This window comes from Peromyscus californicus, unplaced genomic scaffold, assembly GCF_007827085.1.
Source record: "Peromyscus californicus insignis strain IS unplaced genomic scaffold, ASM782708v3 Scaffold_10__1_contigs__length_136768540, whole genome shotgun sequence".
Classification (NCBI taxonomy): Eukaryota; Metazoa; Chordata; class Mammalia; order Rodentia; family Cricetidae; genus Peromyscus; species Peromyscus californicus.
This window is the reverse complement of record NW_026294391.1, coordinates 89,413,871-89,438,218: the sequence shown is the minus strand read 5'-3', so window position 1 is coordinate 89,438,218 and position 24,348 is coordinate 89,413,871. Positions and strand designations below refer to the sequence as shown.

Here is a 24,348-nt window from a genome sequence, read left to right as displayed (position 1 = left end):
GCGGCTTTAACTTGAGGCTGTTCCTGCCCTAACTCAGATGTGCAGTAGCCATGAGAAAAAGCCAGCAGTAAGGCAGTCAGTGGATCTTCTGGATTTCCCCCTAAGTGACACCTTATCCTCAGCACAGTCAATATTTGATCAAACTGGCAGCTCCTGGCAAATCTCCACTTCTAAGGTGTTATTTGATTTGATTCACAGCTCAGCTCTGAAAAAGAGCTCGGTTTCCAGGGCATTAAAGAAAACCCCGGTGACCTGCTTCTAATATCACAGGTGTTTAACTCTGTCATTTCATTTGGGGCAACAAAAAGGGGTGGCTAGAAATCCAAAAGGAAGATATGGATAACCAGATAACCATCTGGAACTTTGAAAGGCTTAGATATATTCTTGAGTATTTAGAAGTATCTACACATGTGCACCCCTCTGAGCTGCTCAAGAAAATAAATGTGACAGAAAAGGGTCTTTGAAAGTGGGAAATGAAAAGATTCATGATTTATAAACTTATGTTTGAGTAACATCTTCACACAAAATATTTCCTTGGATAAAGGATGGAAGACTTAAAAGTTCAAGGCACTTAAGGAAATCTAACCCATAATGGGATGATTGCTAAATTCTGCTAACTCAGAAGTTGATCTTGGGAAGGTAGGCTTAAAAATAAAATCAAGAACTTAAAAAAAGGAGCCAACAGAAAATGTCCCTGAGGGTGACTAGCTGTTAGATTTCATATACAAAGATTATAAAGCAGATATTATCAACACATCCAAGGAGTTGAAGAAATTACATTTAATAAATAAAGGACCCAGATTCTCTCTTCATAGGCCCAGAGAATCTCAGACGAGGGATCAACAAAAGTTTTAAGCAAAGGTCAGAGACAAATATTTTAAGTTTCATGGACCATAAAGTCCCTAATCAATTTTCCCATTGTGGTATTAAAGCACTCATTGACAAAACATAATTGAATGGCATGGCTATGTCTCAAAATTTTATTTACCACAACAGGTTACAGGTTGCCAATCTCCATACTAGAAGGTGGGGAAGCCATTGGGAACCTGGGACCCCATATGAACTTTATGGAGTGAAGCTTGTTGGCATTATCCTAGTCAACTCTCATTCAGCTGTGACCTAAGAAATAAATGCTTGTAATGTTAAGACTCCAAGATTTAGGAGTAGTTTTACTTTATTATAACATACACTACCTATTAAGGAAGACTTATGGGTGGGTCTTTAAAAAAATACCTCAAAGGGCCGGGTGTGTGATGACTCAGTGTGCAAAAGTTCTTGCTATAGCCTGAACTGGCCATCTCCTGTGATCAGGTTAGTGACTACCTTAGTTGTCATTGGAGAGCTTTCATCCAGTGACTGGTGGAGGCAGATTCAGAGACCCAAGGCAAAACATTAGTCAGAGTTCCAGGAGTCCTGCTGAGGAGAGGGAGGAGGGATTATAGGAAACAGGGGGGTCAGGAATATTGCAGGAAAACCCACAGAAACCACTAACCTGGCTCATGAGAACTCAATGGAATCTGAATCAACAACCAGGGAGCCTGCATGGGACAGACCTAGACCCTCTGCATATATGTGACAGTTGTATAGCTTGGTCTATATGTGGAACTCCTAACAATGGGTTCAGGGGCTGTCTCAGGTGCTTTGACTGGCTCTTGGGAACATAATCCTCATGCTGGATTACCTTCCCCAGCCTTAATACAAGGGGAAGTACTTGGTCTTATGGTAGCTTGATAGGCCATGCTTTGCTGAAGCCCATAGGAGGCCTGACCCTTTCAATGGAAGAGGGGTGGATGGGGGAGAGGGGAGAAGGGAGTAGGGGGGAGGGAGTATAAGGAGAGGAGGGAGGGGAAGCAATGGTCAGGATATAAAATAAATAAATTTATATAAAAACGTTCTTGCCGGGCGCTGGTGGCACACGCCTTTAATCCCAGCACTCGGGAGGCAGAGCCAGGAGGATCTCTGTGAGTTCGAGGCCAGCCTGGTCTCCAAAGCGAGTTCCAGGAAAGGCGCAAAGCTACACAGAGAAACCCTATCTCGAAAAAAAAAAAAAAAAAAAAAAAACCGTTCTTACTATACAAGCATGAAAATCCGACTTCAGATCTCCAGAGCCTATGCAAAGCTGTAAGCAATAATATATATGGGTAGCCTCAGCACTTCTAGGCAAGATTACAGGCAGACACAGATACACCAAAGTTGTCCTCTGACCTCCACATGGGTACTTTGGCTTTGAACTGCACATGTATTTGTTCTGCACACGTGTGTGTGAGTGTGAGAGTGTACACACATCTTACAGAGAAGGTGGTGTTCATTTTATGCCTTGAGAGGTAAGTCAGTGTACTGGTAGGCAAGTTGAAGGGTATTCTAAAGAAAGACAACCCATGTGAACCAAATAACAGAAGATTTGAATGTAGTATTTGCACTGGGAAAGGGATGTAAAAATGGACACTAGAAAATGCAAACTAGGAATTCAATGTTGTTTTTTTTTTTTTTTTTTTTTTTCGTTTTTCGAGACAGGGTTTCTCTGTGTAGCTTTGCGCCTTTCCTGGGACTCGCTTGGTAGCCCAGGCTGGCCTCGAACTCACAGAGATCCACCTGGCTCTGCCTCCCGAGTGCTGGGATTAAAGGCGTGTGCCACCACCGCCCGGCCTCAATGTTTTAATAAGAAAGCAAAGGGAAGAGGAATAGAATCGCACTGTGTTCATGGTGGCCCAGCTGTCTTATAATATACCTTGCATTTCTCTCCTTTTCTACACCTTGACTCAAGTGGAACCCTTGACATTTATTCTCTTCCTGTCTAAATCCCACCCTTCCTTTGAGATTTTATGAAATGTGTATTTGCTCCACTGTACAAAGAAGTAACAGGCCCTTTGGCAAGAGTACAAGTTTATTTGCTTAATTTATTGGCATGTGGGGAATAAATCCAGGACCTCACGCTTTCAGGACAAACAGTCACATCACCAACCCTCAGGGACAAGCTTTGGGGGCCACATAGCATGGGTGCAAACTAGGGAATGAACTTTTAAACACAAATGAGCTATAATCTGCTGGCTTAGAAATGTATTATTTCATTCTCAGTTTCCATACATGATAAGACAATTCTCAAAACAAGATCTGGTTCCTAAGGCAAAGATAAAAGCCAGAGCCACTATTAATAAAGCAGTAAAACCCAAGGGCACAACTAAAGAACCTTTTGGCAAGATATCATAAAGACTAAGTTGGTGCATCCTAGGCCTTTTAACTAAGAATATGTTAACAACTCCTTCTGTTAAACATTAGAAAAGGCTAGCCTGTCCAGGAGAACAAAGAAAAAAAGTCAGACTATGGCATTGGCTTAATGAAAATCAGGAAGTATTTACAAGGATTCATAAGAGGGCAAATAATTTTTAAATGGACGATTTGTAGCTTGAATTGAAGGAACTGAGAGGACACCAGAGGAAAATAAAATAAATGATCCAATAAATAGTAGACAAAAGATATAAAGAGATAAACGAAATAAATATACAAAATATTCAACATCACATAGCATTAGGTACATGCATTTTAAAAAACAATCCATACCTATTAAAATCAAAACACTGACAATACCAAGTGACTGTGAGGATGTGAAGCAAGAACTCTTACTCATTTCTAGTAAAAAAAAAAAAAAAGGGCCGGGCGGTGGTGGCGCACGCCTTTAATCCCAGCACTCGGGAGGCAGAGCCAGGCGGATCTCTGTGAGTTCGAGGCCAGCCTGGGCTACCAAGTGAGTTCCAGGAAAGGCGCAAAGCTACACAGAGAAACCCTGTCTCGAAAAACCAAAAAAAAAAAAAAAAAAAAAAAAAAAAGGTATAGCTAATTGGCAAGATGGTTTGGCAGTTCTTACAAAAGTAACACAGTTTTAACACACAGTTCAGTAATGATACTGCCACTCATATACCCAAATGTGTTAAATACACATCTACACAAAAACACACATGTGAATGCTTAGAGTAACTTTACTCATTAATTGCCCCAAGCTGGAAGCAACCAGATGTCCTTTAGTGAGTGAAAGGATAAATACTGTGGCACAACTAAAAATGGGGTATGTTTTAGCACTAAAATAGATCTGATACCAAATTACAGTATTGAGAAAAGACTAATTCATCTTTCTAAGTGAAAGAAGTCAATTTGAAAGGCTACATTTGATATGCTTCAATTCATACTGTTTTAGAAAATACAAAATTATAGAGACAATAAAAAGATAATAGCTTCCAGACGTTGGCAAGGGGTTTAAAATGTAAAAAGCACATGGGATTTTTTAGAGCAATGATATTCTCCTGTATGATGCTGTGATGGCTGCAACATTATAGTGTGAATTCAACAAAACTGTATAGTATAAAAATGAAATTTACTGTAAATTATGGACATCATTTAATAGTAACATATTTTAGTACTGGCTTATCAATTGTTAACTGATTTACCAAAACAACATAAGATGTCAGTAATAAGAGAAATCCTTGTCAGAGGAGAAAGCAGACAGCAGTACAAGGAAACTGTATTTTCTGTTTAATTTTTCTTATATGACCAAAACTGCTCAAATAAAATCTATTAATTCAAAAGACAAAATATACAAAGTTATGCTCTACAAAATAGAGGACATCGATAAAGGTACAGAAATGGTAAAAGTACAGATTGTACAGCTGATAACTGAACTCAAAGGTTCACTCAAAGAATGTATTTCAATTGGCAAACAGAAGAATTGGCATTCTTGACAAATCAGTAGAGATTATCCACAAGTGAAAAAATAAAATACATAAAGAAAAATAAATGGAGTCTCAAAGACTCGGGGGAAAACATTAAAGCAATGATCTATGTGTAACACAAGTCCCAAGAGAGGATAAGAGGTAAGACAGAGCAGAAAGTATCTGAAAAAAGACAATGGCAAACAACGCTCCAATTTTCATAAAATGTTACTCACAGAATACCAATTAAGAAGCTGTTCAACAGCCGGGCGGTGGTGGCGCACGCCTTTAATCCCAGCACTTGGGAGGCAGAGCCAGGCGGATCTCTGTGAGTTCGAGGCCAGCCTGGGCTACCAAGTGAGTTCCAGGAAAAGGCGCAAAGCTACACAGAGAAACCCTGTCTCAAAAAACCAAAAAAAAAAAAAAAAAAAAAAAGAAGCTGTTCAACAAACTCAGAGGAAAAAATGAGAAATCACCCACCTACATACATCATAGCCAAACCTATGAAAGTCAAATCCAAAGAGAGAATTCTGAAAGCAAGAAGTGATAAACAACTTATGTTAAACACCTGTAATCCTAGTACTCAAGAGGCTGAGACAAGAAGATCACTGCCAGTCCAGGCCAGCCTAGGCTACACAGTGAGTTCTAGACCCGGCTGGGATGCCAAAACCTTGCCTCAAAATTTTTAAAAAAGCAGCATGTTAAAAAAAAATAATTCTCGCCGGGCGGTGGTGGCGCACGCCTTTAATCCCAGCACTCGGGAGGCAGAGCCAGGCGGATCTCTGTGAGTTCGAGGCCAGCCTGGTCTCCAAAGTGAGTTCCAGGAAAGGCGCAAAGCTACACAGAGAAACCCTGTCTCAAAAAAAAATAATAATAATAATTCTCAGTAAAATCAAGACTACAATGTTTGTCATCATCCTGGGAGGCTAGAATACAGTAGAGATGATCTATTCCAAATATGTTAACCAATAAAAGTATCTTGAAAAGCATCAAAGCTAAGAGCACACCAAATAGGATCAATGATTGTTTAAAAATTGTCAGTTGTTTAAAAATACAAATTTATACCAGTGTGAAATACCATATCACATGAATAAAAATGGCTAAACTAAACATAAACATAAATAAGCTGGATAACATGGCTCATACCTATAATCCTATTACTCAGGAGGCCGAGGTAGGATTGCAAGTTCAAGGCCAGCCTGAAAAACACTGCAAGCTAAAAGCCAGTCTAGGGTACAAAATGAGGTCCTGTCTCAAATTCAGACTGACTGACTAACTAACTAACTAACTAACTAACTAACTAACTAACTAACTATCACACACACATATATATATATGTATATATCTCTGTGTGTGTATTTATATATTTATATATATATATATATAAATTGTGGTGGTTATAAAATGGGAACTCTCACATATAAAATCATGTATTCTACTAAAAATAACTTCTTATAATGTTAAAATCATTACACTTGTAAGAAACTTCACCCTTAAACAGGTTCCCAAGAAAAACAAACATTTTCAAAGATTTCACATACATGGTCTTACTAGCATTATTAAAACTACCAAAAGAAAAACCCTGTATTATTTGTAGTCACCCCCATCACTTCTCCATTCCACACAGACTCTAGACAACTACCTGTATTTATAAACTGGCATATTTCAGACTTTGATATAAGTGGAATCTTACATTATGTGTTGTGTTGTGTTGGACTTCTTTCATTTGGCATATGTCATGGTTTACACACGGAATAGCACAAATCACCACTTCATTTCTTGTTACTGCCCTATAATGTGTGCTGGTAGCCTTATGTCAACTTGACACACAAACTCCTGAAAGGAGGGAACCTTGCTGTGGGATGTTCTGTATGGCAAATGTGTTGCTAATTAGTCAATAAATAAAACACTGATTGGCCATTGGCTAGGCAGGAAGTGTAGGTAGGACAAGGAGGAGAATAAAGCTGGGAAGTGGAAGGCTGAGTCAGAGAGACACTGCCAGCCACCACGATGAGAAACAGCATGTGAAGATGCCGGTAAGCCACGTGCCACGTGGCAAGGTATAGATTAATGGAGATAGATTAATTTGAGCTGTAAGAACAGTTAGCAAGAAGCCTGCCACGGCCATACAGTTTGTAACCAATATAAGTCTCTGTGTTTACTTGGTCAGGTCTGAGTGGCTGTGGGACTGGCAGGTGAGAGAGATTTGCTCTGACTGTGGGCCAGGCAGGAAAACTTTAGCAACAGAACCTCAATTGAGAAAACACCTCAATAAGATCTGGCTGTAGGGCATTTTCTTAATTAGTGATTGATGGGGAAGGGTCCACCCTATTGTGGATAGTTCCATCCCTGGGCTGGTGGTCTTCAGTTCTACAAGAAAGCAGGCTAATCATGCCATGGGGAGCAAACCAGCAAGCAGTATTCCTTCATGGTCTCTGCATCAGCTCCTGCCTCCAGGTTCCTGTCCTGTTTGGGTTCCTGTCATGATTTCCTTCTATAATGAACAGTGATATGGAAGTGTAAGCCAAATAAACCCTTTTCTCTCCAACTTGCTCTTTGGTCATGGTGTTTTGTTGCAGCAATAGAAACCCTAAGACAATATGCCACTGTCATTACATTTAATCATAATTTTGTAGACAATGATATTTTAACAAGTTTTTGGTGATTATGAATAATTTCACTGGGCATATCAATGAACAGTATTTGTGAGAACATTTTAGTCTTCATGGTTCAATATATATGGGTAGAATTACTGGGCATATGGTAAATCTATATTCAACATTCTGAGGAACTACCTAACTATATTCCAATGCAGTATACTGCTTTACATTCCAAGAAGCAGTCCATAGGGTTTTCAGACTCTTTATATATTCCTGAACTGTTATTAGCAACCTTCTTTTTATTCATTTATTTATTTTTCTAGACAGGGTTTCTCTGTGTAGCCCTGGCTGTCCTGGAACTCGCTTTGTAGACCAGGATGGCCTCAAACTCAAAGATCCACCTGCCTCTGTCTCCTGAAAGCTGGGATTAAAGGCATGTGCCACCACCGCCTGACCAGCAACCTTCTTAATAATAACTATGCTAGCGGGTATGAATGGATAGCACCCTATTATGGTTTTGAGTTGAATTTCCCTAGCAACACACAATACAGAAACACTTTTTATGTGCTTATTTGGTCATTTCATTATCCTGTTTCGAGAAATATCTGTTTGAATCTGTCCTCAACTCAAAGGCATAAAGACTCATTGTTACATTTATTCTAAGACTTATGATGTTTCAGACCTACAGTTTTGTTCTTTGATTCATTTTGACTTAATTTTATAAGTGCTTTAAAGAAAGTGTCCAAGTACACTTGTTGTATATGGTTATCAAAGAAAAGGTCCAAGTACACTTCTTGTATATGGTTATCTATGTCCCAGAACCATTTGTGGAAAAGATTTTAATCCCTTACTGAATTAACTTCTCTCATTGTTGAAAGTCAATGGATCATAAATGTTAGGCTTTATTTCTACACTATTGATTTCATTACTGTTGTGGAATATTAGTTGAAGATGTGTAACATTTGTTTATGCTGTGGAACATTTGTTTAATGATGCAAAGATATGTTGCATTCTTTTATGTTGCATTTGTTTAACTTTGTAAAGCTGTGTTATTTTGTCTAAAACACCTGATTGGTCTAATAAAGAGCTGAACAGCCAATAGCTAGGCAGGAGAGGGATAGATGGGGCTTCTTGGCAGAAAGAATAAATAGAAGGGGAAAAAGAGAAGAGAGAGGAATGAGAAAAGGAGAAAGAGAGGAGGATGCTGGGGGCCAGTCACCCAGCCATACATGGAATAAGAAGAAAAGAAAAGATATACAAAAATAGATAAAACTAAAAGCCCAGACGCAAAAAGTAGACAGGACAATTTAAGTTAAGAGAAACTAGTTAGAAATAAGCCAAGCTAAGGCCAGGCATTCATAAGAAAAAGTCTCCATGTAATTACTTGGGAGCTGGGTGGTGGGCCCCCCAAAGAGTAAAGAGTAAAAAAAAAACCAACAACATATTACATTCATATATGTCCATCCTAATGCTTCGATCACAATGGTATTTACTATAGCTGTATAGTGCATTTTAAAATCAGGGATCCCTGGTTCTGTACTACAGATTTTTATTTGCTTGTTTTACTTTTATTTTTGAGACAGAGTCTCACAGCTCAAGCTTGCCTGGGACTCAGGATTCTCCAGCCTCAGCTTCTGGGGTGCTAGGATTACAGGTATGCACCATCTTGCTCAGCTTTTAGTATTGGTTTATCTATCCTAAATTATTTGTATTTCCATGTGATTTTTATTACCTCTGTTTTTACTTGTAATGTGTATCATTTATCCAGCTTCTGAAAATTAACCATGCCAGAGATCTTAAGTGATTTAAAAGAAAACTCATTTGACCCCTCAAATTTTACCAGCTTAAGGAAGATAAAAATGATGTCCATGGCTGAGGTAGATGGAAAGTAGCATCTTATATTTTGTAAATACAGACAGAAAAATGGATGCCTGCAGGCCAAATCTCAAGCAATGCACATTATTATTATACGACCAAGGTGCCAATTATATATTGATAGTATATTCAAACTATTAGAAAAATATTCAAGAGGAGGAAGAAAAATAAGCTCGTAAGTGAAAAAAAAACCCTAAATAGAAATTTTCAAGAGTAATAGCAAGTATTCTAGTTGTATTCATAACTGCCCCTGAAGTATGCATAAAATCACATTCATCTACAAAGACAGTGGCTTAAAACACTTTAATATTTGAATTGTTAAGGAGTGTAATGGAGTAGATTATTTAAGCAACACAGCTTAATTCTTGTGAATTGTTTTTTTCCCTCTGGCTTTCACTTCATGGTTATTACTATTTCTAAATGGCATTGGATTTGGGTGCTCACAATTATGAGAGGAATAAACTTGGAACTCAGACCTTTTGTTCTCTGAGCAAAATCCAATCCCATGTAGAAAGAAACATAGGTTGTTTATTTTATGGCAAGTTCTCTTACGCCTGTTTTTTCCATTTTTCTTTTTTTTTGTATCAAGCACTGATTTTAGAAATAGGATATGGCTTTAACAGTAAAGGAAATATAGGGCAAAGGTTAATATTTCTTTGTGTATAAACTTTCTATAAAATAACAGAATTAACATATCATATTATCTAGAGACATAACATATAAACACAACACAATTAATAGTGATTGGGAAGCAGGGTTAAGCTATAAAAAAAGTTACAAAGGAACAGTTCTTTCAAAATACCAGAAGCTTACTGTAAAGGGCATCCCATTCATACTCCATAATTTAAAACAGGTTATTAATTTTATTTCTAAAAAAATTTCTGGTTTCCTAACTCAGAAATTAATCTATTCCCCTTGAGCTAAAATACTTATTTGTAATTGTAGTCACAGAAAACACACTTTCTTATTCTTTAAAAAATTACATTTATTATTTATTTATTTATTTGTGTGTGTGTGTGTGTGTGTGTGTGTGTGTGTGTGTGTGTGTGTGTGTGTGTGTAGGTCAAAGGACAACTTGCTGAAATCATTTTTTCTTTTCTCCCAGGGATCAAAAACAGGTTGTCAGGCTTCGTGGCAAATGCCTTTACCTAGAGAGGGAAGTCTCTAGCTAATATTTCCTTATTCTTTTTTTTAAAGATGTATTTATTTATTGTGTATACAGTGTTCTGTCTGCACTTATCCCTGCAGGCTAGAAGAGGGCACCAGATCTCATTATAAGTGGCCGTGAGCCACCATGTGGTTTGCTAGGAATTGAACTCAGGACCTCTGGAAGAGCAGCCAGTGCTCTTAACCTCTGAGTCATCCCTCCAGATCTCCTTATTCTTAAGGCAAACAAAAATCAGCTATATAGGTTTAATTACTATTTCTGTCTGTATTATTATGTATAATAAATAACTAATTATTTTTCTTTTTTCCTTTTTTGTTTGTTTCAATTCTCCTTTGGGGAAAAATTAGTAGAACACAGGTGATATTAAATGGAAAAGGGGAATCATGGTGAGGGAGATTCAAGTGGTGAGGGGAGAGTAACACAGAAGAACACACACACACACACACACACACACACACACACACACACACACACACTTAGAGTTACTCAGCACAGGGGAAAAAATGTTCTTCACAGAAGCCATGGGTTGTCAAATAAACAACCCAGTGCCAGGCTTGGGATACTTCCCTAAGTTATCCTAGAGACAACCTAAAAATGTAGGCTATCTCCACTGCTCTTGATTGTCACAAGAACTTGATGCTACGAATGCTATTTCTGAACACCAAATACTTTGTTCATAGGACATGCAGAATTACACTGGTACTGGCCAGGGCACTTCCCCCTTGTTGGCCACCTTTCATAGTACCAAAGGCTGTGAATCCTGTGAATGGCCTAGTAATATACACTGATGGGTCTAATATTGGTCCAAATATTACAGGGGTGATTAACTGCTTTCTGATGGGATTTAAGGCCCACTACAAAAGAAGAAATATATGTCTAGTACTGTAAATCTGACAAAGAACCCATGGCTGGGGAAGCGCACAGGTCCCAGGGAGAACCTAGTACTATTATTTTGCTAAATGAATGATATAATATCAAGCTGCCCTCTAAACACATATTCTTATATATATAGATTAGTACTGCTCTCATTCCTCATCAAAGAAGCTTTTTTTTTTTTTGTACAGTGGACAGAAATAATGTAGAAACTCACAACGAGATACAGTGCGGAGAATGAATGTCTCTGGAGTCATCAGGCACAAATGAGACATAAATATATCCCTTTTCCCCAGGGCTCAGGAAACATTTTAGAAGAGGGAGAAAAAAAGCTTTAAGACCTAGAGGTTAAAAGAAGGATGTCAGTGAAACAGTGTCTTCTAGGCATGACAGGACCACTTACTGCCATCCTAACTCACAGCAGTGGTGGGTACCTGCACAAGACTTGCAAAACACCAAGCCAGTCAACATTCCAGTCGAAAGTGAGGGGTCCCACTTCCTGCTGAGGAGCTATTAAAAGTTGATCGCTTCTAGGGGAGGGAGAATTAGCTTTCTTTAAGAGTGTGGGCACTGGTATGTGGTCATGCACCAGCTGGTAACTCCATAATCATGAATATATGGGCAGCACAAATTGGATTCAGTAGGTTGTTTTAAAAAAAAGAGAAAACATGAAGTTGGGAGGGGTTGGAAGGTGATTTGGGAGGAATAAGAAGGAGCAGGGGTGACTATATCAAAATATATTGTATGCATGTATGAAGTCCTCAGATAATAAAATATATTAATAATAAAAAGATAAAATGTCCTTGATGAAAAGAAATCTCCTTTGTTTGTTTTAAATATGGATTGAATCCAGGGATATACATGAAATATAAGTGTAGTAATACTCAGCCATATCTCTAGCCTTTTTTATTTTTTAATTCTTGAACAGGGACTCCCTTAGTTACACAGGCTGTGTTTAAACTTGTAATTTTTCTGCCTCATCCTCCCAGGTAGCTGGGGTTACAGGTCCCAGCTCTATGGTCTTTTATTTGCAATTCTAGAAGTAGACAACACATCATTCTATCAAATAGAATAAGTGTTCCTGGAACTCAATACTTATAATTAAAAACATAGAAATTCAGACAAAAATCAACAACTAATTAGATATATTTACATGTGCTTTGATAATCTATCAAAAACATTTGCCTACCTAAACACGTTAAGGCATAAGACCAGTTCTACTTTTCTTGACATTCTATAGCAGTGGTCCTCAATCTTCTTAATGCTGCAACCCTTTAATACAGTTCCTCATATTGTGGTGACCCCCAGCCATACAATTATTCTGGTTGCTACTTTATAACTGTAATTTTGCTACTGTTACAAATCATAATGCAAATATCTATGCTTTCTGATGATCTTAGATAACCCCTGTGAAAGGTTTGTTTAATCCCCCCAAAGGGGTTGCTACCCACAATTTTTGAGAACCACTGTTCTATAGTCCTATGATCATTTGTAATGCATTAAAATAAAGTAAGGGATCTCTAGTAGTGCTTTCTAGTCTTGGAGTCTCTTTGCCTCAAGCTAAGCTAAAAGAGCCCAATTTTCCTATATTTAGTAGCTTCAAAATTTATCTAGTAATGTTTCTTTATTATACACATAAAACAAATGACTAGTATGTTTTTTAAGCAGTTAGTCAGAATTTTATAAAACCTGTTCAGGTTTTGGTATAATTTATTAAACTGTGGGACACTGTAATTATAGCTACTTAAAATTTGGACAGAGCTGGTGCTTATGCATAATCCCAATTACTTATGGAAGCATTTGTCCTTTGTAACATATTTTTATGTCTTCATAGGTCCTATGACAAAGGACAAACTTCCTGAAGTCCTTTCTATGCTCAGATTTAGATTTGTTGATTTAGACTCTAGATTTCAATTTTAAAAGTCTTATAGTACAAAAGTCACTGGATTTATTAAAATTACACAACGCATTTTTCTCATTATTTAGGTAAGTTGATTATAGCTATAAAAGAATGAAGCAACAACTTCTGTTATTTAGAAATCAAATTGCACTGGCTTTTTTTTAAGTGCTAGGCATTTAATGCTGGACATTATCCATGCTGAACAAGCAGTATACCACTGAGATATGTCCCTACCCCTATCTCATTTTAAAAGGTGTTCTCTTCACTAATTGTTATGATGAATATAGATATAGTTTGTGTAGTGGAAGTTTTCCTGTGTCCTGCCCAGTCCCGCACCTGCTCGGTCCCAAGTAACTAGACAGAAAAGGGAAAATGCTATGGGATGGCTTTTTGTATGCTGTGAATATGTGTTGCTCTCATTGGTTGATAAATAAAGCTGTTTGGCCAATTATGAGGCAGAATAAGGTTAGGTGGTACATTCAAACTGAAGACGGAGATGAAGAAGAATACAGTCAGGCAGAAGCTGCAAGCCACAGCTAGGAGAAGCAAGATGTGACAGAGCAGGTAATGCTATGAAGCCACGTGGCAAAATACAGATTAACAGGAATGGGTTGAGTTAAGTTGTAAAAACTAGGCAGGAAGAAGCCTGAGCCATAGACCATACAGTTTGTAATTAATATAAGCCTCTGTGTGTTTACTTGGGACCGAGTGGCTGTGGAACCGGGCAGGACATGGGAAAACTTCTGTTACAAGCTAGATATATACAGATAATACTAAAATGGGTCAAAATTCTTTACCACTGCTAAGATGGAAATCTTCGGTTATGAACTGATGAGATGGCTCAGCAGGTAAAGGTGCCTATTGCCAAGTCTGGTGACCTAAGTTTAATCACCACGACCTATATGATGGAAGGAAAGAACTGACTCCCACAAGTTATCCTATGATATCCACATAAACACTAAGAAGTGTGTTCATGCTAGAGCATACACACACACACACACACACACACACACACACACACACACACACACACGGAGGGAGGGAGGGATAGAGAGAGAGAGAGGGAAAGAGAGAGAGATAGAGATTCTGATTTATCTAGAGAAATGGTAAACATTTTGAAACAAAATCTTTTCTTGACAATGGAGGATATATAACTAGCAGAGGCATGTGAGGCTTCCAAGAAAAATTTGTAGTTCCTCCCACATTAGATTAAAGGTGAGGGAAGGATACCCAGAATACTGGATCTATCACAGATTAAACCTGAAAGAAAAAATGACAGGACAAATTTGATATAAGGAAGAATATGAGAGTAATTATTAAAACTGATTAAATTTTATTTGTGCTCTTGCATCAAGCTAAGGAATATACTGACTAAAGAAATTCTAAAAAATGATTTGTAAAAGTACAGGCAAGAAAAATTCTTCCTGCCCTGCATGAGGATTTTGTACCTGGTACTGAGATGACACACATGTATTAAAATACTGTGGTTTATTGGAGGGAAGCCTTAATCTATTAATTCTGCATTATAATTGAATCAGCATATAGTCATTCTTCGCTCTACAGTGATAAAGGGCTCTATATATCAATCTAAGTAAAACAATATAACCAGAAAAGTCAATGTTGATTATTTACCTTTGAATCTTTAATTAAAATATATTTAGTTAAATTTGGTACAATTTATAAATATGTAAAAACACAGAGCTCCTGGATTCTGAATTGAAAATTCATTTGAATTCAATTGGTACACATTTCTTTGAAAGACCTATTAAAGATTGGGTCCTAAGTACTCTTTGTTCAGAGTATTTATTATCTCTTAAATATTTTTATAATTTAAAGTTTATGGAAAAGTCATTCTGTGTATTTAACAATGATTTTATTGATTAATACTTGTGTGTATGTACAGCAATCATAGGACAACTCTGTGGAGTTAGTTCTCTTCTTTCATCCTTACTTTAGCTTCTAGGAAGGAGAGTTAGGTTGTCAGGTGAGTGTGGCAAGTCCCTTTACCTGCTAAGCCATCTCATCATCCCTCTCTCCTAGTAAATACCTATGCCAAAAAAATCTAGAACTAAATTATGTTAGTAAAGCTGAATAATTAAGCATTAAAATATTTAATATGATGTAAAGACTGCTATCTCTGCAGTAACAAGAGGGAAATTTTTAATTTTTAAATTTTATTTTATGTATATGGGTGTTTTGCCTGCACATTATGTATGCGCCATGTGCATGCAATTACTTCAGACACCAGAAGAGGGCATCAGTTCCCCTGGAACTGAAGTAACAGAAGGTTCTGAGCTAACCAGTGTGGGTGTTGGGAAATGAACCAAGGTCCACTGTAAGAGCAGCCAGTACTCTTAACCACTGAACCATCTCTCCAGTCCCAGTAAGAGAGAACAATTAAGGGCCTGTTAAATTCTCACAGACTGAGTTAAAAGTCAAGTTGCATGAACATACAAGGTGTGCTTATTGAAAAACAGTATGTACAGGAGAAAGATCAGATTATAGTATTTCTTAAAGTATTAATTCCTAAACACTTTAAAGTCCTTAAATTTTACTTCTGTGTATAGTATAGAATATAGAGTTCCTTTAGATTTAGGCTTTTACAATAAGAAATATGGGTATGAAAGGAAAATTACTATGGATTCCTTTTTGAAAGAACGGCTATTCTAAATACAGGCTTTTCTTCAAAATTATGTGATTGCTATAGAAATTACCTCTGTACTAACATCATATTGAGTTGAAGCTGCCCGGCACTTGAGCCTGAGTTTTGCCACCAGTTGCTCAAAGTCTTTAACCTCATTGAAACGAAAAGCTGTTTTTCCTTTGATGCTAATGATGACAGATCTGTTGGCGTCATCAGTTTTATCTATAGCTAAGACCTGGGGAGTAAAAAGATAAATAAGTGAATCACATTTTCTCCTAGTGCTGACACATTCAGATAGTATGTGTTTGGCTTACTCTGTCATGGCTCAAAGTTTTGGTCTGTGGTATGACTTACTGAAAGAGAGATTTGTGCTCATGATGATACAAATCTCCTCAGTTCAAGTTGCTTTACTTTGCAAGGAAAAGCTTAAGTAGCATGGCCTTTAAAATTGACAGTACAAACAAAACATTCAGTGATGAAAACTAATTTTTGACTGACATGAAAGTTACCAATTCTATTGTTTCTGAACAAGTACATCAAATGTGACAGTCTAAATGTTGGTAATCATATCTTAAGGGTCAGAATGATCAAGCTTATTTTGTGTCACCCTAAAACTTTATCTGCTTTAAGATTTTTTCCCATTTTCATTTTCTGCAAAGCTGTACTAAAAGGAATTTAAAAATATCTCACAAGCTAGTGTTTTTAACTTGAAGAGTAATTTTATACTTAAGTGCTTATTTTAAATTGCTAAGAGGATACATTTACTGAGCCTTTTACTAATTCATAGAATTAAAGGTTATTCCATAAGTTAAAAACTTATATGTACCCAAATTTATATTACCTCTCGTAATGGAATGATTACACTACATAGATTCCCATCCTGGCTAGCAAAGCAGATGTAGTTTTCTGAAATGCACATTTTTCCATGAGTACTGAAGTGGCTGAATGGTACCCATAAGAAACATTCATGTACTTCTTTCAAAGTCTCTTCTTTGGGTAGCCTAAAAAAGGCTTTGAATTGCTCACTGTGGGCCCGATATTCCAAACCTCTGTAGGAAAGAAAAAATGGGAGGAAGGGGCTCAAATGATGAATTCTAAAGTATGCACATATCTATATTGATTAATCTATATAAACTATAAAGCAGAAAGATTAAACATCAAGTAGTATTTTCTTCAATGACTTCTTAAATGGAAAAATAAAATAACACGCAGATTCTTGATAATTTATTTCATTTATTGTTTTTCCCAATTTTATTTTATTTATAGATTAAGATGCATAAAATTTAGAGATAATATAGGTCTCAAAATAACATTAGGAGTGATTTTCTGAAGGACTAGTATTATAATATACTAATAATATGTTAATATGGCTAAAACAAACCTTGGAATACAGTAATTTACATATTTGGTTATTAGAAAATCCTGTACTCATACAAATAAAATCAAGTAATTAAAATTGGTGGCACTAAAGTTTAAAGAGGAAAAACAGACTATCAAGATTCGGTTAGGCAGAATTTTACATGATTGTTTAAAAACATCCAAAATTGGAACAGAACAAAACAACAGTGCTTGCACCATGCTGGGCACAGGACAGGAGTTGGTCAACAGAGATGAACCTTGTTAACTGACAGATAAATATATAAATACAAAGCTGTCGCTCTAAAGAGCATGATTTTTCTAGGGGCACTAAATACCTTGTGCTAAGCAGCGATGCCATCTGGGGTAGTAAGGAAATTATGCAAGTTCTAACTCAAAGCCAGAAAAATTGAAACTAAATTCAGCCTTCCTACACCTACTGTTAGAAAGTGTAGTACTTTATCATGTCTAACAAAATGATCCTGATATATATAACCAGAAACCCATGTAATTTTTACTCTACTTAAGTTGTAATTTGATGGGCTATTTCACTGTTACTTAAATGGGTGACTGATCACAGTCCATTTGTGTAGATGGAAAATTTTCTGTGACATATTATTATAAAAGGAAGAGAAGTATGGTGTGTTAAGCCCTATTTTTGCAAACATTTTCAAATTTATGTAATAAAACACATGAATGGATATACACTAAATGCTTGCAATTGTGCTTCCAGATTGTTTACATTATAGAGCACTTACTTGTAAAGCAAACAGAAGCAATAAAGATGCTCCATTAAAACTGTGATCTGAAGACTTTTTATGTAAGTTATTTATTCTTAACTTACTAGAGAAAGGGATTTAGATATATGTGGCTTTCAATACACCCAGTCAAAGATATATAAAGACAAAATTTATTCTACCTCATTTAAATAAAGACTTGGTAATGGACAATTCATTGACACATGATCTCTTGGACCATATTTTAACATATATGAATTTACTTTTTAAAAGTTTTTTTTTTAATTTTGTATTTTTTCCTTTTTTAAAAATTTACTTTTATGTGTACGGGTGTTTTGCCCTGCATAAAGGTCAGTGTACCAGGTACACACAGTACCTGAAGAGGCCAGAAGAGGGTGTTGGATTCCTCTGGGACTGGAGTTACAAATGGTTGTGAGCCACTATGTGGGTGCTGGAAATTGAACCCAGGTCTTCTGAAAGAGCAGCCAGTGCTCTTAACTGCTGAGCCATCTCTCCAGGCCCCAGGTTTTATATTTAATTAAAACATTATATCCTCCTTCTCTCCAACTCCTCCCTTTCCCATCCCCATCACCCTCTCTCAAATTCATGGTCTCTTTTTATTTATTATGTATATGTACGTATGCATGCTTACATGCACATATATATATATATATATGGATATATGTGTATATATGGATAGATATGTATGTATATACACACACACATATATATGTTGATATATGTATAATATATAGATAAATATAACTTGCTGAGTCTGTTTAGTATTACTTGTATGCACATGATTTTAGGGCTGCTCACTTGGTACTAGGTAACAATTAGGGGCTCATCTCTGGGGAAAACTAGTTCTCCCTTTCTCAGCAGTCACTAATTACTTGTATTTCTTCACCTAGGGGTGAGTTCCTGTGAGAGAAAATAAAATAACTTTTAAAAGAATGTTTCTAGTGGTCAATCAAGGAAAAAAATTACAAAAGCAAATGCCTAACAATAATGCAATATGAAGTGAATCTTTTAAGTTGTTCTTAGTTATGTGAATGTGGGTGTACCGGTATGAGTTTATTTGGACCATGTGCATGGAGATGTTTGAGGCCAGGGCATGTCAGATCCCTTGGAACTGGAGATACAAGTGGTTGTGAGTCACCTGATGTGGATGCTAGGAACTGAACCTGGGTCCTCTGCAAGGAAAGTCAAGTGCTGTTAACTGCTAGGCCATCTCTCCAGCCCTAAGCTCTTTTTTTTTTTAAATTATAGCTGTATTTATTTTTATTGTATGAATGTTTTGTCTGCATGTATGTCTGTTCTCCACTTGTGTACCTGGTCCCTATGGAGGTCAGAAGAAGGAATCAGATCCTTAGAACAGGAGCTACAAGCAACTGTGAGCCACTGTATGGTGCTGGGAATCAAACCCGGGTCCTCTGCAAGAGTAGCTGGTGCTCTTAATTTCTGAGCCATCTCTGCAGCCCCAAGCCTTGAATTCTTAATGAAAGAGTTCTATTTATAAATCATACAGAGACCTGACTTTGGTAATAAAGTATAAAAATTCAGCTCCCAGACTCACAAAGTAATCTTTATGCATCTGAATTTTGGGAATAGTTTAGGAACTGTGTGAGAAATGACTAGTCACCAAATGGTCTGGGTAGTATACAATAAACCTCTGCATCACTTATTCTAGTCTATCTAGAGGACTCTGGATTAGGTTTCTCTTCAACGTTGCCAGTCTATATCCTCATCTTCCTTGCCCCACATGGCTTTCAGTAGCTAATTCTGGATCCTTTCTTTTCCTTCTTCCCTTTGGCAATTCCCTTCCAGTCAAATGTTTAAGTGTTGACTAGAATGAAAGGCTTTGTTCACTGACTTTGTTCACTGACTTTGTTCAGCAAACTGAATATAATGATGAACAATGATCAGATAGTCTTTTTTTTTTTTATTTCCTCCTTGAGGACAAGGCCTCCTTGTGTAGTCCAGGCTGGCCTAGAACTCCTGCCTCAGCCTCCCAAGTGCTGGGATTATATACACATGTCCCCACTTCCACCTAGTCAGATACTTCTGATATAGGCACTAATAATGATTAGTACTTACGTAATTCTTTTATATTTAGCCACCACACATTTCATTCATTCCTAAGAAGGGCCCACAGAGGTAGAAATGACAGAGAAGTAAACAGAGGCTCTGAGAAATGATAATTTCAAGAGACTTCTCCAGTCTGAAACTAAAGTCCATGATCTATTGGCTCTATTAAGTTGTCTCTACATAAAAATGTTAATAGTATCACTAAATTAATTTAAAAATAAACAATATGCTTAACTACTCTATAATTAAAATTATCTAGACTACAAATAGACAAATTTAGAGTTACCTAACCACATTAAACTCTCTACATTTCTGAAATTACTCTTTGCTCACTAGTCAACTTGGCACAAGCTGAGTCATCAGAGGAGGGAGCCTCAATTGAGAAACTGCCTCCATAAGATCAGGCTGTACACAAGCCTGTAAGGTATTTTCCTTCCTTCATTCCTTCTTTCTTTCCTTTTCTTTTTCTTATCTTTCTTTTTCTTTCTTTCTTTCTTTTTTTTTTTTCGAGACACAGTTTCTCTATGTAGCTCCTGCTGTCCTGGAACTTCTTCTGTAGACCAGGCTTGCCTTGAACTGGGAGATCAGCCTGCTCCTGCCTCCTGAGTGCTGAGATTAAAGGCTTGTGTCATCACTGCCTGGCATTTTCTTAGTGAATGATGGGGGATGGCTCAGCCCATTGTGGGTGGTACCATCTCTGGGCTGGTGGTTCTGGGTTCTATAAGAAAGCAGGCTGAGCAAGCCATGGGGAACAAGCCAGTAAGCAGCACCCCTCCATGGCCTCTGCATCAGCTCCTGCCTCCAGGTTCTTGCCCTGTTTGAGTTCCTGCCCGGACTTCCTTCAATGATGAACAGTAATATGGAAGTGTAAGCCACATAAACCCCTTCCTCCCCAAGTTGCTTTGGTCATGGTGTTTAATCACAACAACAGAAACCAGAACTAAGACAGACTCTAACACAAATCCTATTTAATACAGGTCCCCAAGAAAGACACGGGGATCGCCCAATGACGGAGAAATGGAAGAGATCTACATGAACAGCCTGGACATGAGTGGGGGTAATGAAGGGCGAGGGTCGAGGGAAAGAGAGCTTGGGGGAGCGGGAGATCCCAGCTGGATCAACAACAGAGAGGGAGAACAAGGAATAGGAGACCATGGTAAATGAAGACCACATGAGAATAGGAAGCAGCAAAGTGCTAGAGAGGCCCACAGAAATCCACAAAGATACTCCCACAACAGACTGCTGGCAATGGTCGAGAGACAGCCCGAACTGACCTACTCTGGTGATGGAATGGCCAAACACCCTAACTGTCGTGCTAGAAACCCCATCCAATGACTGAGGGATCTGGATGCAGAGATCCATGGCTAGGCCCCGGGTGGAGCTCTGGGAGTCCAATTAGTGAGAATGAGGAGGGTTTATATGAACGAGAATTGTTGAGACCAAGGTTGGATAAAGCACAGGGACAAATAGCCAAATGAATGGAAACACATGAACTATGAACCAATGGCTGAGGGGTCACCAACTGGATCAGGCCCTCTGAATGGGTGAGACAGTTGATTGGCTTGATCTGTTTGGGAGGCATCCAGGCAGTGGGACCAGGTCCTGTGCTCATTTCATGAGTTGGCTGTTTGAAACCTGGGGCCTATGCAGGATCGCTTGGCTCGGCCTGGGAGGAGGAGACTGGACCTGCCTGGACTGAGTCTACCACGTTGATCTCAGTCTGCGGGGGAGGCTTTGCCCTGGAGGAGGTGCGAATGGGGGGTGGGCTGGGGGGAAGGTGAGGGGGGCCGGAGGGGGGAGAACAGGGGAATCCGTGGCTGATATGTAGAACTGAATTGTATTGCAAAATAAAAAAATAATAATAATTTCCAAACCTAACTTCTATTATATTTTAGAATTAAATTTCATGGAGAAGAAGCAGTTCTGAAATGTATTCAAATAAACTTACAAATATATGCATCAATGATCAACCCCAAAGAAAAACTATCATATAACATAGAACATTTAACTTTTAATGTTAATAACATTATACCATTCTTACAGTCAAACAATACTTTAAAATGTAAATATTGGGGCCAGTGAAATGGCTCAGAGAGTAAAAGTGCTTGCTTCTAAGGCTGAGAACCTGAGTTTAAATGACTCCCCAGAATCCACATGGTGGAAGGTGATAATTGACTTCTACAGGTTATCCTCTGACCTCTGTACCCATGCCTTGGCATGCATGACTCCCCCATACCCCCAACAGATAATAGATGAAAAGAGAAGTAAACATTAATATTAAATACCTTTTGGTAATTTGTAGAGGATCATCAAGGACTGGGTCATTATCAAACGTTTCCTTATCAAAAAGTCTCTTTATGGCATAGTTTGCCAATTGTTCCATAAGAAGGTATGTTTCATTAATGTGCAAAAACATTGAAAAATAGTGATGCTCTCCTTGTGAACATACGTGAATACTCTCTGTTAGTATAACAGTTGAAGTCTTTTCTAGTTTTGAGATTGCATCCCAGGAGATAATGAGTTTAACTGCAAATAAGAGTTGTAAGTAAGTGCAATTAAATTTTCAATATTGATTTATGTTCATAATTCAGTACTTTTATAATGACCACTGGAAAAATAACACAGTACTTTAGAGGTCAAATTTAGTTTAAATTTTGAAGCATTGTCATAAATATATAATAATCAGTGAGTTTAAAAATAGATATATGTTTTTGATTTTTTGTTTTGTTTTTAATGGTACTTGGCTTGATCCCAAGACCTTATGCATGCCAGACATGCACTCTACCACTGAGTTATATACTCAGTACATGGAACAGATATCATTTTAAAGAATTAGAAAAAGATTTTTGATGTGATGTTTAAATCTGTTTCTTTTTATACAATTATCTAATTATATAACCATTGATTTAAAAGCTATACATATGCTATAAATAATACCATTGGATTATATGTGGCTGCAAAATGAGATGTAGGTACAATGGCTACTAGCTTATGTTGTATGTTTAAAACAAGAATTAAAACACATATTAAAGCAAGTGGACAGCTTCTAACAAGGCAGAAGTGGTTAGATACCAGATGCTTATCATTTAAAATTCGTCTGCTACTCATAATGTCTAAGATTTTCTATACACATTTTAATTGTTCCCTGTCTTACATAGAGAGCCTTAAGGGAATTCTTTCTGTGGTTGAAACCTCTTTGATGTGAGCATATAATTTAATTACTTTTAATATCAATTCCATTACTGTATACACAACCTAATGCCACTGAGTTGCTAGGTCATTCAGAAAATTGAAAGCCATGATAAGCAATAAGCAAACACTTACTTTCTGATCCTAGCAAGAAAGAATAGAAGCTCAAAAAGTTGGTGCTTAGATAGAGCCAACCCTGACAAGGAACCCGTCCTTTCCAATAACTGCATGAATAATACGTTACTAATTTTTCCTGCTCAGGTAAACCAAAAGACTTTTCAAATTTCAAAAGGGCTTCTCGAAACTTCTCAGGATCATCTTCTTTAGCAAAAGAATCTTTTCCCTCTTCAGCAATTAGTCCCTGGAAGAGATAAAATAGCTTCTGAAAACTTCCCATCACCTAGCAACAAAAATCTTTTACATGTTTAAGTGCAGATTTAAAGTTTTTAATTTTAAGTATTGATCAAATAGGCCTTTATGGATATATAGGTTGTATGTATATACGTGTGCATATACATACTTCTCTTAGGATAGAGATGAACACATTGTCTTTAGTTTTGCAGCAGGGTTTTTTTCCTTATAAGAAGCTATCACAAATGTAGGTGTCAAACATCTTCTGAATGAAGAACAAAAGCTTTGTTCAAAATCCTATTTAAGAGACAGTGAAATGAAAACACCACTAGGAATATTCACAAGAGCACCAAACCAAAAAAACCAAACCATTGTACAGTTTTCTGCACCACTTATTTCTGGCATTCAGACATGTGCTTCTGATAGTCCTAAAAAGGTTTCGTGTGAGGATGACCATCTGTGTCACCTCCAATCTTTACTTAAGAGGGCTGAAGATTTTAGTGCTCCATTTACAGAATATATCCATTGTTGTGCGAATCCTAAATGGTCTTACAATAAAAACCCAGAGCCAAATATTGGAGTAAATGCTGAGATCAGAGGAAACAAGCCACAGCCACGTCTCACCTCGTCAGCTCCTCAGCCTAAAAGAGAAGATCCTGTCTCCACCAATCCTCAGACTGAATGCCTCTGAGTCCTCAGCCGAAAGGGCCTAATTCCTGCCTCCTCCTGCCTTATGTTCCTTTCTCTGCCCAGTCATATCACTTCCTGTCTCAATCTTCCTAGTGCTGGGATTAAAGGTATGTGATCCCAAGTACTGGGATTAAAGGTGTGTGCCACCACCGCCTGACTGTTTCTCTTTTAGACTGG

The 24,348-nt window shown here is 37.5% G+C and overlaps 1 protein-coding gene across 4 annotated transcripts in view; it reads right to left on the bottom strand.

Moving 5' to 3' along the window:
- The window catches only part of Tbc1d8b (TBC1 domain family member 8B), an 83,433-nt gene that overhangs the window by 38,103 nt on the left and 20,982 nt on the right, over nt 1-24,348 (bottom strand). For 2 of the 4 annotated variants that reach the window (XM_052736627.1, XM_052736613.1), the window contains exons 4-7: nt 23,266-23,491; nt 22,227-22,467; nt 16,602-16,809; nt 15,831-15,995 (exon numbers count right to left, since the gene is read on the bottom strand). In XM_052736627.1, coding sequence (XP_052592587.1) covers nt 15,831-15,995; nt 16,602-16,809; nt 22,227-22,467; nt 23,266-23,491 — 840 coding nt within the window. The remainder of the gene's footprint in view (nt 1-15,830; nt 15,996-16,601; nt 16,810-22,226; nt 22,468-23,265; nt 23,492-24,348) is intronic. The other 2 variants (XM_052736620.1, XM_052736634.1) reach the window with 2 other exon arrangements.